The following is a 15,054-nucleotide window of genomic DNA, read 5'->3' as shown; positions in this document are numbered from 1 at the left end:
AATTTGAGTTGCTACTGCTATTTTAGGAGGCGAGGAGCAGGTCGGTGCGAGGTTGAGAAAGGAGAGGATGAATGGGAAGAAGAGGAAAGAAGAATGCATGAACGGTTATTTATGGGTTTGACTCAGTTCATGAGAACGCTTGGACCTCTTGCTTGAGAGCTGCACAACATACTGGAAAGTAAGTGCACGTACCTTCTGCCACTCGATTGATTTTTCGGACCTGCTGTCGCACCGTGAATGGATACTTGGACCAAAGCAAATCAAGCCGTTGTTCACGAGGCGGATAGACTTTCCAAAGATTCCATACAGTATGATCACTACCAGACTTGGGTTACTCAAGCACAGCTACCGTCAACTGCTTCTACGTCTCATACTGGCTCCATTTCGTGCTTCTCAAGCAAAGTCTAAGGGTCAGGATCAAGGCGAGTGAGTGTGAATCGTGGAGACGGTAATGATAGCCTCGCCCTCCTGACTAACCATTGCTTCTCAACTTTGTCAACAACACTGACAGGCCGCACCTCCGTCCACCCTGTAGAAACTGATTTCTAGCTCAGACCACGCTTGTTTGATCTTGATCTTTACAGGAGACTTGAAAAGCTCCATCCTCAACTTGATAGGATCATCGTTAGCAACTAGTGTTCCGTCGTCTTACAAGGAATGTTGAGAAAAAGATCACCATTCCTCCTAGACTCTCCGAAGGAGGGAAAAGTGCTTTGACACTAGGAAAGGTGTAAAGTGCCGGGTCGGAATCGGCACCGCAATAGAATCGGTCGCGGCGAAAGATACGAATAAGCTGTTCTTTTGAATTTAGCTCTGCTACAGATTGATTTCCTCTGATGTGCCATGTGATTGTTGCTAACTTCTTATCTTCCATGGAGCCGCAGCACGCGGGGATGGGGATATGCGTTAGGCGCCACTGGTACGAACCAAAAAGAAGCAAGGCAAACGTTTTGAGGGTTGAGAGCGTAGACAGACCTTTAGTGAATGAGTTACATTAGCTACAAACTGGGCTCGCCGGTCTTGAGGCATTTCAAAAAATCGGGCTCAAGGATGAGGTCTCGCAAGTGGAGGAACACCGGGAAACCCAAGCCGAATCTCAGGATAGAGTAATGACTCATCAAAGTCGCGTTGGAATTCCACATCTGCGAAGGGACCGATATCGAGTGCGTTTGCAACGCAACACGCGCCTTGTTCCTCTGCGATAGTCAACGTGCGTATCGAGTTCAACGGTGCGAGTTTGGGACTGCGGTCAGCCTTACGAAGCCCATCTTCGCTATCTGCAGATATATATCAGTCATGGAGCGACTCAGGCTGACAAGGGGAAAGGTCGCAAGCATGCGTGACGTTCGAACGCACTCTCGCAATCCCAATCAAGACCGCAAAGGATCGCTGAACAGTTGGTCCAGTTGACCCTAACCTTCCTGTACAGTCTCGGTCCAAACTCGCGGTACATCGCTTGAGAACATGGCATGAGTCGAGAGAAGTCTTCTTTCTGCTTTCGCAGGGAATCAAGGAGAGGACGTGGTCTTTCAGCTCGGTAGGAGGCTCGAGTAGTTGGGAGGCTCGGTAAAGTTCTTATGACTCTGTAACACAGAGGTGGTCGAGGGGAAGAGATTGAAGATGCTGACGAGCTGCGACTTGGTCGTCGCAGGGATTACAGAGGGTTTGCACAAGATGATCGAGTGTGATAAGTAGTGAAGAAAGACAGAAGATGTGCTGCGAGGCTGAATTTCATGTTCGGCCCCTCTATCTTCATATGAAACGCATTGACCTCTCGTTAGCTATACAAAAGATGCATACAACAAATGGGGAATACAACACATTCTCCAACGTACTTTCGTACATGACGACAACCGTTCGCACTGTCACTATGAGTAGTATTCCAGATACTTCTCCCACAGCTTTTCCAAGCTCAAACCTGTCATCTCCTCCCACCAACTTTCTGACCATCTATCGTATTTCAACCTCGCATCGATCAGTCTCACTAGATCAGGATATGGGCCAGGTCTCGATTTCCCGGGGGAGGGTAAAGGTGCTTGAGGAGGTGCATTGACAGAAGGCAGAGGATATTGAGTAGCCATAGCTGCCGGAGCAGTTGAAGTGGTCGACGTTGGGATCGGTCTTGGAGTTTCTGATCTGTCGACAACAGGTATAGCAGCTTGAGTTTGACCAGCTGAAGGGGAGATCTCCACTCCAGTCAACCAGACTAGGAATCGGGCTCCCACATCGTATGCGGCTTCCCATCCTTTTTCCTTGTTCCCTGCTCCGCTCCTACGCCAATGGGGAGGATCGAGATGAGCAAGAAGTCGGACGTTGTCTGCTATCGATTCGATAAGCCATCCAGGAGTCGAACCATGGCCGTCGTGTTGTATTGTATGTACAAGCTCGTGCAGTACTACGAAGACAGCATATATCAGCATGGGGACACCGACCTCGTCGCGTAGTAGGATTGACAACTTACACACTCCTTTGAACTCCTTGATAGCTCCATCTACACCTCTCTCCCCTCTTTCCACGGTCCGCATCACATCTCCCACCCATTTCAAGCTCACCCCTATCTTCCCTCCTGACGTGGCTGCCAGTCCGTCTTTGTCTTCCAATGCTAACTCTATCAACTGATGTCTCCAATCCGTCAAACCTTGTTCTGCATTCAAGCTCAGATGTTTGCTGATGAATGTCGCGGAGTGGTACAGAAACCCGATCGGATCAGGTAGACAAGATAAGAAGAAAGCGGTTTCTGGTGAAGAAGAGGGATGTGGGTGAGTTAGGGAGAAGATGAGAGTCGAGGTGGGTAATGGTCGAGGTGTGTTTGGTGGAGGAATAGGACGAAGGTTTGGGTACGGTGCTGTTGGTGGTGAAGATAGATAGTAGGTAGTGATCGGTGGAGGAGGTACTGGGTCTTTCGGACGGCGTTGTAGGAAGGCAGGCAAGGCTGGCATGGTGTTGTGAATGCTAGCTATACGATGATCAGACGGAACACGATACGCATTGTAGCAATAGCAGGTTAACTTGGTATCGAATACAACCTCAAACGCACGAGCCATCGTCTTGGCTAGGACTGTATGTGACGTGTGATTTCCTCGTTAACGTTACAGATATTGTTTTTCTGGAGCCACGTTGTCCCGCATTAATGCCCCGGATCTCCCCCCTTTTAAGCCACGGACGTCACTTTTCTCATCGTGTCCCTGGTTTGTGTCGAATGCGGCATCAATCACTCAATCAACCAGACCAAACTGGTCCAGTCACGAATAGCCATCTGCTCGCTGTCAATATCAATCATCATATTGCAACTTTACACTTTTGCCTCGAAAGACATATCTCTCATCCTCTTTGATACCTGTCTGGTGAGCTGTTATCCTTATCCACACCCCGCATCTCTCGCGATACACTTTGCAATACCAAGCCAGCCTTTTCGCGTTTCTCTCCCTCCTTGCTTCCTTTCAGCCTCATCAGAACGAAGGACACGCTTCCTTTCATCACAGTACCAATAGATTCTCTCCTCTAATTCATATCTTATAATTATACACCACACATACAATGGCTATCACAAAACCTACCAGCATCAAGCTGCCTGCCAAGGGACATGCCAATGGGCGCCCTGCCGGCAGCGAGGGGCAACGAACGCCAAAGACACCTCAGGACGAGGCTATCGCCTTCTTCACCGGTGATCACGACGGAGAACCGGTTCAAGTTTGGGAGCTTCTGCTCGAGGACGACGGTGGTCCCGCGGAGAACAAGAGCGTAAGTGAACTCGCGTGCAGCTCATAAGTTCCTCACAACAAAGAAGACAGCTGACAGACATATTCTCCTTCAGTACATTCGACTTCCCCCACCCGTCCGCCCCTACGTTCTTCGTTTCTCCATTCGACCCGGAACAGACGTTTCCAGGAACGGAGTGTTGAAGAGCGACTTTCCCATCGACGGCGGAGTCTTCCAGCGAGGCGAATGGAAGGAGAGGAAACTGCCCTCGGATTTCAGCAAGTAAGCTTCCTTTTCCCCTTGCAGCGTATGGACAGAGTAAAAGCTTACTGAAAAATCCCTTTCAGACCTATCCAAATCGACCTTCCTATATCTGCCCCAGGTGCTTTCTGCTACTTCATCGAGTACGACGGCCCCAACGCTTCGTCTCCCAGAATCACCGGCCGAAAAGGTTACTTCAACGTCGATCCAATCGTCTCCCTTCCCAAGCGAACCCCTTTCTTCCCTTCCGATACTACTTCCGCGAAGAACCCTCTTCACGACTCTTCGTCAGGCGCTATCCTTCCCAAGCCGGCGAATGTCTCCCTTGACGGTCTCATCATCCTTTCAGTGCTCGCCAAATGGATGGGCCCCACAACCGACTGGGAGCCCCATTTCGCTGAAGCCAGCCGAAGGGGATACAACATGCTGCATTGGGCTCCTCTTCAACAACGAGGTAGCTCAGGCAGTCCTTACAGTATCAAGGATCAGCTCACTTACGACAAGGCTATTCTGAAGAACGCCGATGCCAAGGACGGTGGTCTCAAGGAGATTGAGGATGTTGTCAAGCTTGCCAAGGAGAAGTACGGTTTGGGAGGTGTAACGGATGTTGTCTTGAACCACATGGCGTTTGATTCCCCTTGGTTGGAAAGTCACCCAGAAGCAGGTGAGAATTCGTTGAGCGACTCATCACGAGCCTCGTATTGATCCTAATCGCAGGTTACTCACCTAACAACACTCCTCATCTTGCCCCTGCTGTCGAGCTGGAGGACGCTCTTCTTAAACTCACTTCCAAACTCTCCTCCCTCGGCTTGCCGACTACTCTCCACACCGAGTCAGATCTCCAATCGATTATCCCTCATATCAAGAATGCGATCGACGATGCCAAAATTTGGGAGTACTACGTATTCGACGTCCGGAGCTCAGTCACCGCTGTAGCTGCCAGCTTGCTGAACAACACCCCTAAACCCAAAGCATGGGGTGGAGAGAATGTTGCTGGTAAATCAGAAGGCGAACTTGCCAGTATCGTCCGAAACGAACCAGGCATGATCGACAATTTCCGAGCATACTCTGGTCGATATGCTACTACGGTTCGACCTGACATAGCAGCTGGTTTCGTCCAAGCAGCCTATCCTGGACAGTCTCCCGAAGATCTTGCAAGCAAGTGGGGCAAGATTCTTGACATCGTCAATGTTGACTTGTATGCGGAATGCGATGATGATCTCAAGGCCGCTATCGACGGAGTCGTCGGACGACTAAGATTCACCAGGTTGGAAGATGGTGGGCCCAAAATGGGAGCTATCACCGAAGAGTAAGTAAATCAATAATCGACACTCTAGGTTTCCGCTGACTTTTCACGATTCATAGACGGGCTCTCATCGAACGATACTTCACCCGCGTTCCCAAAAACGACACTACTGCCAAGCAGCCAGCCAGCGCGTTGGTTCTTGCCAACAACGGTTGGATGTGGGGCGCCGACCCCCTCAAGAACTTTGCCGAATACCCTTCCAAGGCTTACCTTCGTCGACAAGTCATCGTCTGGGACGACTGTGTCAAGCTTCGATTTGGTACCAGACCAGAGGATAACCCTTGGTTGTGGGAGCACATGATCAAATACGCCGAACTACTCGCATCTACTTTTGACGGTTTCCGATTGGACAACTGTCACTCCACTCCTCTCGAGCTTGGTGCAGCCGTCATTGATGCAGGAAGAAGGGTGAATCCCAACTTGTATATCATGGCGGAGCTCTTCACAGGTAGTCAAGAGATGGACTTGAAGTTTGTCCGAGAGTTGGGTATCAACAGTTTGGTGAGAGAGGCGTATAACGGCGATGGCGTCAAGAACTTTGCGGATCTGTGAGTAGCCTGAGTCGCCTGTCGAGACCAGTGGAGACTGTGCTTACTCGTCTTTATGCAGTCTTTGGAGATTCGGTCTTGGCAAGCCTGTCGGTAAGTACTGCTCTGGGCGGTACAACGTTGATCGAAGCTAACTCTACATTAAGGCTCCATGGATGCTGCTTGTCTCTCGAGCAATGATGAGCTTGCTCCTCCATTCGGCAAAGGTGCACCTCGACCCTGTGTGGTTACCCCGCTCCAAGGCTCGTCACCTCATGCTGTGTTCTACGATTTGACACACGATAACCAATCGCCCTTCGACAAGCGTACTGCTGAAGACGCTCTCTCCACTGGTGCCCTTGTCACATTCTCCGCCGCTGCTTTGGGTTCCAACAAAGGCTTTGACGATCTGTACCCGAAGTTGCTGGACCTTGTCACAGACAACAGGTTGTATGAGGTCAGCACCGCTGAAAAGGAGAATGGTATTGGCAAAGTGAAGAGAGTGCTTAACCACTTGCACACGGAGATGATGGTCGGAGGATATTCAGAAGGTCACGTACACGAGGAAGGACAGGTACGTAGTTTAACATCTCAGGTTTGTGCTGCTGTAGTGCTGATACGAAGTGTAGTACATCATGATCCACCGAGTTCACCCAGTCACCCACAAGGGCTTCATGCTCATTGCTCACACCGCCTTCAAGGGCTTCAGTGGACGAGGGTGGAGTAAGTGTACCGCAGTCCATCGGTTTTTGTAGTGCATGCTGATTCTTGGTTCAGTCAAACCTATCAAACTCGCTCGAACTAAGATCAACTACCTCTTCGGTGCTTCCGTCTCCACAAGATTCAACGAGTGGAAGGACGACGCAAAGACTCACAAGGGTATTCCATCAACTCTTACCGAGGTCCCGGAGCCTGTCATCTCAACAGGCACAGATGGAGATGGAGAGTATCAAGAAATTGTCATCCCCGATGTGTTCGAGCCTGGATCCATCATGGTCTTCAGTACCGACATGGAGGTGAGTATCCACTTCGACCGAAACCCTTGCTTGAGCGAAAGCTGATGCAAGTGACTACAGGGCATTGCTCCCGATCTCGATTCGTTGATCAAGTCAGGCGCACAAGAAGCTTACGCCGATCTCGACTTGGTCGACCTCAACGCCGTCCTCCATCGAGCTGACGGTGAAGAGCGGGACGCTACTGGTGGGTCCAATCGCTTAGAGAGGCGACTGAATTGGCATTGACATTGTGTGCGCTTCTAGGAGGCGACGGTGTATACACTATCCCTAACTATGGCTCGCTTACATACTGCGGCCTCGAGGGGTGGATGCACCCATTGCGAGAAGTAATCAAAACCAATGACTTGGGTCATCCATTATGTGCCCATCTTCGAGAAGGCACATGGGCCATTGATTACGTCCTCAAGCGTCTTGAGAAGTGAGCTTTCGAATGCCCCTTTCAGGTCTGTTAACGCTGATCTGACGCAAACTTGCAGGCAAACTGGCGATCTCCCTCGTCTTGCCAAACCTATTGAGTGGCTTTCTGAACGACTTTCACTCATCAAATCTTCTGTTCCATCATTCATGAGACCGAAATATTTCGCTCTTGTCATCTATGAAGCCTACAAGGCTGCTCGACGAGCAGTGGTTGAACAATCTTCCGAGTTCATCTCCTCTGGTCACAACTTCACGCACGACTTGGCACTCTGCAGTGTTCAAATGTATGGATTGGTGAAGAGCGCAAGTATTAGTCCTAGTAAACCGGTTGCTAGCTTGGCAGCTGGACTACCGCACTTTGCGGCTGGATGGGCGAGATGCTGGGGTAGAGATGTGGTAAGTAGATCTTCATGGGCCACAAAATCATGCAGGATGGATACGTTCGCTAACTTTTTCTTGCAGTTCATCTCCCTTCGAGGTCTCTTCTTGACTACCGGCAACTTTGTGGCTGCTCGCGAACACATCATTGCGTTTGGTACAACACTAAAGCATGGTTTGATCCCCAACTTGTTGGACTCCACGAGAAACCCTCGATACAATTGTCGAGATGGTCCTTGTAAGTTACCGTTCTCACTTCTCCTTGTACCATCTTTTAAGCATCAACAGCGCGACCCCAAAACTCCTGACTGTCTCGTGGAAACATCACGCGAAGGAGACTCTTTGCTGACTGTTATTCGATCTGCAGGGTGGTTCATCCAGAACATCCAGGACTACACCAAAATGTGTCCTAACGGACTCGCTATTCTGAACGATAAAGTCAAGCGACGATTCCCAGCCGACGATACTTGGGTTACGTGGGACGACCCTCGAGCTTTCGCCTACGAGAGTTCGGTTGCCGAGTTGGTCCAAGAGATTTTGCAAAGACATGCGTCGGGGATAGAGTTCAGGGAGTACAACGTGAGTGGGACTGCAAATCCACCTGTGGGGGATCTTCGGTTGTGCGGGGTAAGGGGGCCCAGTCGGGGATAATCTCGGCCGCTTGCGCAAATCCTCCGGAAGGGCTCTAGCTGGATGCAGAGATGGAACGAAAGTAGTTTCCAGATGTCAATGGCTGACATCGTTGACCATAGGCCGGACCAAATCTCGATATGGACATGCGAGACGAGGGATTCAACCAGAAGATCTGGGTCGACTGGGAGACTGGACTCATCTTCGGTGGTAACAGGTACAACTGCGGGTGAGTGCATGTCGGAGGGACTATCTGCTATCAGTGCCATTTTGCTAAGGGAACAACCGCTGATGGGGATTGGTTACAGTACTTGGATGGACAAGATGGGTTCTTCCGATAAGGCTGGTAACAAGGGTCTTCCCGCTACTCCGCGAGATGGATCTCCTATCGAGATCACCGGTCTCTTGAAGAGCACACTTACATGGCTTGACGGGCTTTCCAAGGCTGGCAAGTTCCCATTCAAGGGTGTCAAAGCAACAAGTGAGTGGAGCTTGCTTTGCCGCTGAACATAATAGAGCTAACCAGGATACTACTTTCAGTCAAGGGCGAGTCACGCACTGTCACGTACAAGGAGTGGGCGGACCTCATCCAAGCCTCGTTTGAAAAGTATTACTACGTTCCAAGCGACCCTGCTGAGGACGGAAAGTACGTCACCAACTCTAGTATGGTGAACCGAAGAGGTATCTACAAAGATGTCTACGGTACACCAAAGGACAGGGAGTGGAGCGACTATCAGGTGAGTTTGTGGTCACTCTCCACGATGGTTCTCGCAACTGCGACACGCCGTCCTGTGCCCTGGTTGACATCGGAGCTGATTCGTGTGTACCATCGTTAGTTCCGATGTAACTTCACTCTCCCCATGATCGTCGCCCCCGAGCTGTTCACGCCCGAAAAGGCTATCGGAGCTCTCCAGATCGCCGACGCGGTCCTCAAGGGCCCTCTCGGTTTCAAGACTCTCGACCCGGCGGACAGTCAATACAGGGGTGATTACGACAACTCCAATGATAGTAACGATCAGGCAATTGCCAAGGGTTGGAACGTGAGTCAATCAGTCTTCGACTTCCTGTCCTTGTATGAGGTTGTCATTGACTGACCGTACTCTCGTTGTATCTAGTATCACCAAGGTCCTGAATGGGTCTTCCCAATGGGATGGTACCTCATGGCATATCTCAAATTCGACCGACTTGCGGGAGAGGGCAAGAAGGTGAGTCAAATCGTATCATTCATATTGTCAAGCTTCTATGATGCTGATATCTTGTTGTGTGAGCAGGATCCCAGCCGAACATTACATTATATCTCCCAGACTCTTCGTAAACATGCTCACCACATCACGCACGACCCATGGAGAGGTCTTCCGGAGTTGACCAACAGTAGTGAGTCTTGTCTCTTCGCTGCGTTTCAGACGCAAGACACTTCTGTGCTCTTGAAGACTGAGGGACTGATATCTTTATGTGTGATTCTCACAGACGGAAGCTACTGTTACGATTCGTGTAATACCCAAGCTTGGAGCGCTAGTACGATCTTGGATGTATTGGAAGAGATGCACAAGATTGGTCAGAAGTAGAGGGATGTAGACGTAGAGGTAGAAGTAGAAGTAGATATGGGAAGGTGGAAGTTGGCGAGTAGGGGCGGAAGACGAGTAGAGTAGAGTGGTAAATTTAATTCTTGATTCATTTGTCTCTAGTTTCGTCATGTCATGGTTTCGCATTGATCAAAGTGTATATGAAGTTTGGACGATGTCTGAGTGAGATGGCGTATACGCGGTGTCCAAGCGGGTGATTCACGTCTCACAATAGTACAATCGTGACCTCTATTTCTGCGTAATATCTGACACTGAGCCTTCTGCTCCGTCCCATCTCTCGTTATGCGTATTCATGGTATGGCCAGCTTCAGCTGAGCAATTTCGATGAATACAAGAGCCCTTTTTTGAGTGGAGTCGATCAGCGAACTAGGATGTGGCACCTGGACTTGATGGTCCCTAGTGGGGTCGAATGTGCTTCATTTGATTTTCTCTCTTTCTATCTGCAAAGCTGCTCTGTGGGACTAGAGTACCACCTTTCTCTTGGATTGTTACATGCTTGTAAGTCACAATGAACCACAAATGCATTCGAAAGTCGTCGAGACACGCACCGTCTTCGAAAGATCGTCAAATCGATAAAACGACGTGGCGCCGATTGACACCACACATTGAGACTAGTGAAGATTGAAGGTCCGTGCGATATCGTACAGTACGTTGTAGTCGATCCCTTTGGTCAAGAGGTAAGCTAGTCCGGGGGGTTTTCTCGATACAATTCTTCTGCTTCCTTCTCTATTCTTTTCATCTCATCGATTTATTCGTCGTCTTGATACTGAATTTATGATCTTGCACACGACATCTTTCTGGTGTCCACTAGCCGACACCTTACTTTTAAAACAAGTAATTCATCCTCTCTCTCTTATCCTCTCGGCTCGATAGGGCTGATCACTTTCGTACGATCGAAATTCGGAATGGCACGTAGTCGTTCCCCCTTTCCCACCACGCCCGGACTGGGCCTATTCGCCCTCCTTCCTAATGAGATCCTGACTATGATATTCAACTATATCACGTCTGACACTTGCATTCGACGTATCAAGTCCCGAAGCGCTCGTCACCCCTTCCCTCGGGACCACAAGCTTAGCGATACCGAGAATGAAGATGAAGACGATGATTTCTGCTTTCTTGATTTGGATGAGAACATTGGAGCCAACGACCGAAGTCGTCATATCAGACTTTCGTCAGACGCTTTTGGTTTTGATACGGTGTTCGAGCGATACGTATTTCAAATTCGTTTGGGGGATATATGAAGGTGAAGTGGTTGTAGAAGGGAGAAATGGAGCGTCATTGATGTACGGCCTTGATTGGGATTGGGAGTGTGAGTCGATGCAGCATGACGGGGTGCGAAGAGGCTCGATAACTTACTGATTGCGAAGAAAACTTGATGTATTTACCGTAGCAAAAGACGATAGCAAGATTATTCATCGACATCATCGTAAATTGGCTTTGATCAATCTTGTTACTACTCTTACTATCGCAGACTACGGAGAAGCCATTCAACTCGCCAAAGCATTCTGCGATGATCCGATGATAATCGGCTCTGGTATGGGCCAAAACGAGGCAGCAGGAAGACATATCGAGCCACCTACTACGCCCGTCCGTACTATCAGTTCCGCGATGGACCGAAGGAGAAAGCTATTCCACAATGTCAAGAAAGTAAACCTGAAGTCCACCTTCATCTCTCGCTTATACTTCCAAGACCACGATCGAAAACTGGTAATCGACCAACTACGAAACGGGTTCCAACCTAATGCTGTATGTGCCGAGTTCCGTAATCCGACAGAAGAGTATGGTCCTTGGGATCGGTCGATATATGCTCAGAGAGACCCTACTGGACATACTTTGGTACTATGGTCACCTAAATCTAATGTCGAGTACCTGATCCGACATTGGCCAGTGACGGAACTCACTTGGCACGGTCTACATCTCGATTGTATGGTCGACGACTTTCGAACAGTCTCCAAGTTGAAATTGTTCTACAGACCACTGGACGAGGTGGAGAATAGGAAAAAGCAATTCGACGCTTTGACCAGGGTCTTCAGACTTGTCTCTCCTCTATTCTTAGTGAGGAAGAAACGGACGATCAAATACAAGATATCGGGTCGAGGAGGTATGATTCCTCTCCCATACCGCTACCGAGGCGCAGGTCGAGGTGGCCATGAAGGGCGAGATGCAGGCAGATCCATCGAGTTGTTGAATTTTTCGTATCTCGGTCGGAAAGTCACGATGGAAGATTTGATAGAGAAGAAGATTAGTCAACTTTCCGACAAGTTTGAAGGTGAGAAGATGAGGAAAAGTTGGATGAAGATGGATCTGAATATACGGGGCGATAAAGAAGGAGAAGCTTGTGATTGTTGTGGTGGTAGGTGAGACTGTAGCTTTCGATATCTTCCTGTAGTGTCCCGTAGTGTGAGTCATGTATCTTGGAGATGTGACTATCGTGAAGATCGGCCAGGGCGGCGCGCTCGTGCAACGCACCACGTCAATGATTGTCAACTGTTGACTTGATCATGGTGTCGATCAAGTGGGATCTACTTGAATGCCGCGTTCATTGGGTGACATACTGTATGCCTAGCTAGTGAGCTGAACCAGTCGAAGAGTAACGCCCATTCACATTTCCTGTAACGATCTCTTCGCAATTATACCTCCTATTTGCAAGACGCTTAAATCATCCTCCTTGTGCGTAGCAATCTGGTTAAGCGCACCCAGATTAAAAGACCCAAATGACTAACAAAAAAACCATCCAGAGAAGATACCACCCCATCTCTATCCTCATCGCATTCAACTGTTCTTCCTTCCGCTTACCTTCCTCATCAGGCTGGGGTTGCTCTTCGACCGTGACCAGCTTATCTACGTATTTCTCATCGTCCACATCAATGTCCTTTTCGGTAGTCACATCCACATTGGATTGCTTCGGTCCCTCTTTTATTGCCGTCTGCTGCGATGTCTCATTATTGGCTGAGCTCTGTCGCAATTCCTGCAGCTTGTCGAGTATCACGAAATTAATGAAGACTCGAAATATGATAGTAGGGATCGTTGAATCGAATTGTGAAGGGAAGTACGCGAACGTCAAAGAAGTTACTAGAGTCAACGCAACCATAAAGGGCAGTCGTTTCATTGTGAAGATCACTGAGATTGGACCCGAACGTCAGTCTACAGTACACACAGTACGAATGTTATAAGCATCAGGTTGCGAATAAACTCGCTCTAACGGTTGGCTTGGATCGTCGAAGAGAATTTTCAGGCGAAGTGCACATCTGTCCTTTTGGAGAGCCGTACTTACTAGGACGGGTCATCTCCCAAATTGGTGCAAAAGTGTTCGGAAATCAAAATAGCTTCATCATATCTAGTTTCGGGTCGTATGCTGGAAGGAAAGACATTAGCTGCGGTCAATGTCTTCTTCGCCTAATGATGCACGTGGCAGCGTTGGACAGGGGATGTTATGAAGATCTACAATACTGTCTGTCTGTCGAGCGTGAGGCAGACTACAACGGTGCGAGCGTTTGGAGTGGGAGTGGAACGAAGTGAAGCACTGCGCAATGCAAATCTGATCGACTCACCAGACTTCAGCTCGCCCACAGTGGCTAGTGAGTACCACACTGCCAGCATTGGAAGAAAGGCAAGATATGAGATGTAGCTTCGCCATGTGAGCGAGCTATTACTAGCACGGACATCTGACAAAAAATAACCAGAAACGTAATGGTCAGTATTGTACTATTGTACTAGAGATTTAAATAGGCGACTTGGCCACGATGGCTGGGCTACGCTATCTCGCAGTCGTGCTCACCTCCAAATGTTGCCCAGAGAATGACGAACAAAGTCCACAATGCTATTTCCGGTCCTATGCATCCCATTACTGCTCCGACCTGTATCCCACAAGTGGAGAATCACACATCGCGTTAGCCGGACTCTCAGGGTTCTTGGATGACAAAACGAAAAGCTTACCGCAGCCGCCATGATATGTCTTCTCCTCTGTACCAGGGCGAACACCGTCAATACTCCCAACAGCCCAAGGCCGGTAGATACAAGACTGTTAGCTGTCATCACTACATAAGAGTTGAGCGAGATCACGAGTGCCGAAGGACATGATTGGAAAGTATAATACAGCCGGTGTCGAACTCTTGTTGTCCACGTAACAGGAGGTCGCTCAGAGTCGGGCGTGAGAGCTTCTGTCGACGAGGTGGTAGGTACAGGCGAAGCAGGAAACAGTACACGTGTGAGTAATATTGGGAGGAAGATGACGACAAGAAGGGAATTGAGAGCTTGGAGTGTGAGCGGAGTAGGATACAAATCGAGGGGGAGCGATATGGACGATACATAAGGTAATGACATAGCGTGATGCCTGAAAGTAAAGCAAGAGTTAGCTTTGAACGTGATCATACCGTTCACTGCTCCTACAGGACTTCCTTTGATGATCACACAGTGGATTTGGCGATCATCATGAACATGCGCTAGAGAACACATGACACAGAGGATGCATCGGAAAGTCACAGTCGGTCGAGACTCACCATATTGTAGGTATTTGACCCTGTTTCAAACTCTGCCCAATACACAATTGTCGCACGATCTCATAGCTCTCCACCTCGACCTTCGGACGAGTTATATTGGTCAGCGAACCATGCTATTCAGCAGATAGACTGCAGTAAGAGGTTTGATGGTGACGTACATCGTTCTTGAATCTTTGAGAGTATTGTTTGCCAACAAACACCGCTAAATGTAGCGCAAAATAGGTTGGGTAAAGTGAATTGTACTTGACGAAAGGTCTTGCGAATCGGTCCAAATATGGGTTCAAGATATCTGTAGACATGTTGACAGCAGTCCGCTTACACCTTGCACGAGTACCGAATGGGAGTTCCCAGAGATGCTGTAAAGACCAAACCAAGTGTCAACCTGGATACGGTAACTTGTCGTCGTTGATTCCCTTTGGTGAGTGGGTTATGGACGTCCTCCACTTCGATAAGCTTGGTTTGGTTCGGCCGTACGTAAAGTGGGGGGGTCATGGATCCTGCGTACGACATATCCGGCTAGGTATGGACCACGTGATTGTCACGCGATTTGGCACCGAAACTTCATGACCTGCAACTGAATTTTCCTAAGGCGCTTCACATCGACCCGAAGCATCGAAGCATCTACATCAGACAGATGAGTATTGCCTCGTCTCTTATTTTGCGATAAGACTAGAGGACGTAGACAGCCGTCAGCGGCAGGTGTGAAGTTCAATTGCGCCGTGTGGATAGACAGATGCA

General features: G+C 49.1%; 4 protein-coding genes across 4 annotated transcripts; 2 read left to right on the top strand and 2 right to left on the bottom strand.

Annotated features, from left to right (window-relative positions):
* Positions 1-1,868: 1,868 nt before the first annotated feature.
* CI109_106234 (uncharacterized protein) lies at positions 1,869-2,939 on the bottom strand (the record flags this gene model as incomplete). Its single annotated transcript, XM_032004995.1, has 2 exons — positions 1,869-2,395; positions 2,462-2,939. 2 exons carry the CDS (start codon positions 2,937-2,939, stop codon positions 1,869-1,871), a joined length of 1,005 nt encoding a protein of 334 aa, XP_031860794.1.
* Positions 2,940-3,537: 598 nt separating this feature from the next.
* CI109_106233 (glycogen debranching enzyme) lies at positions 3,538-9,799 on the top strand (the record flags this gene model as incomplete). Its single annotated transcript, XM_032004994.1, has 21 exons — positions 3,538-3,741; positions 3,815-3,981; positions 4,047-4,624; positions 4,678-5,269; positions 5,326-5,814; positions 5,876-5,907; positions 5,961-6,367; positions 6,423-6,516; positions 6,571-6,809; positions 6,870-6,993; positions 7,053-7,227; positions 7,286-7,622; positions 7,689-7,842; positions 7,972-8,183; positions 8,357-8,463; positions 8,543-8,715; positions 8,775-8,971; positions 9,071-9,274; positions 9,350-9,439; positions 9,506-9,608; positions 9,702-9,799. The coding sequence occupies 21 exons, from the start codon at positions 3,538-3,540 to the stop codon at positions 9,797-9,799; spliced, it is 4,776 nt and encodes a 1,591-aa protein (XP_031860793.1).
* A 1,104-nt stretch (positions 9,800-10,903) lies between these two features.
* Positions 10,904-12,178, top strand: CI109_106232 (uncharacterized protein; the record flags this gene model as incomplete). The annotated part of the gene is made up of 2 exons (XM_032004993.2): positions 10,904-11,126; positions 11,208-12,178. The coding sequence occupies 2 exons, from the start codon at positions 10,904-10,906 to the stop codon at positions 12,176-12,178; spliced, it is 1,194 nt and encodes a 397-aa protein (XP_031860792.2).
* Positions 12,179-12,518: 340 nt separating this feature from the next.
* On the bottom strand, positions 12,519-14,826 carry CI109_106231 (uncharacterized protein; the record flags this gene model as incomplete). The annotated part of the gene is made up of 7 exons (XM_032004992.2): positions 12,519-12,937; positions 13,369-13,482; positions 13,596-13,674; positions 13,754-14,150; positions 14,317-14,396; positions 14,475-14,672; positions 14,791-14,826. The coding sequence occupies 7 exons, from the start codon at positions 14,824-14,826 to the stop codon at positions 12,519-12,521; spliced, it is 1,323 nt and encodes a 440-aa protein (XP_031860791.2).
* Positions 14,827-15,054: the final 228 nt, after the last annotated feature.

Source organism: Kwoniella shandongensis, chromosome 11 (assembly GCF_008629635.2).
Source record: "Kwoniella shandongensis chromosome 11, complete sequence".
NCBI classification, from domain to species: Eukaryota; Fungi; Basidiomycota; class Tremellomycetes; order Tremellales; family Cryptococcaceae; genus Kwoniella; species Kwoniella shandongensis.
This window is presented reverse-complemented; position numbering and strand designations above follow the sequence as displayed.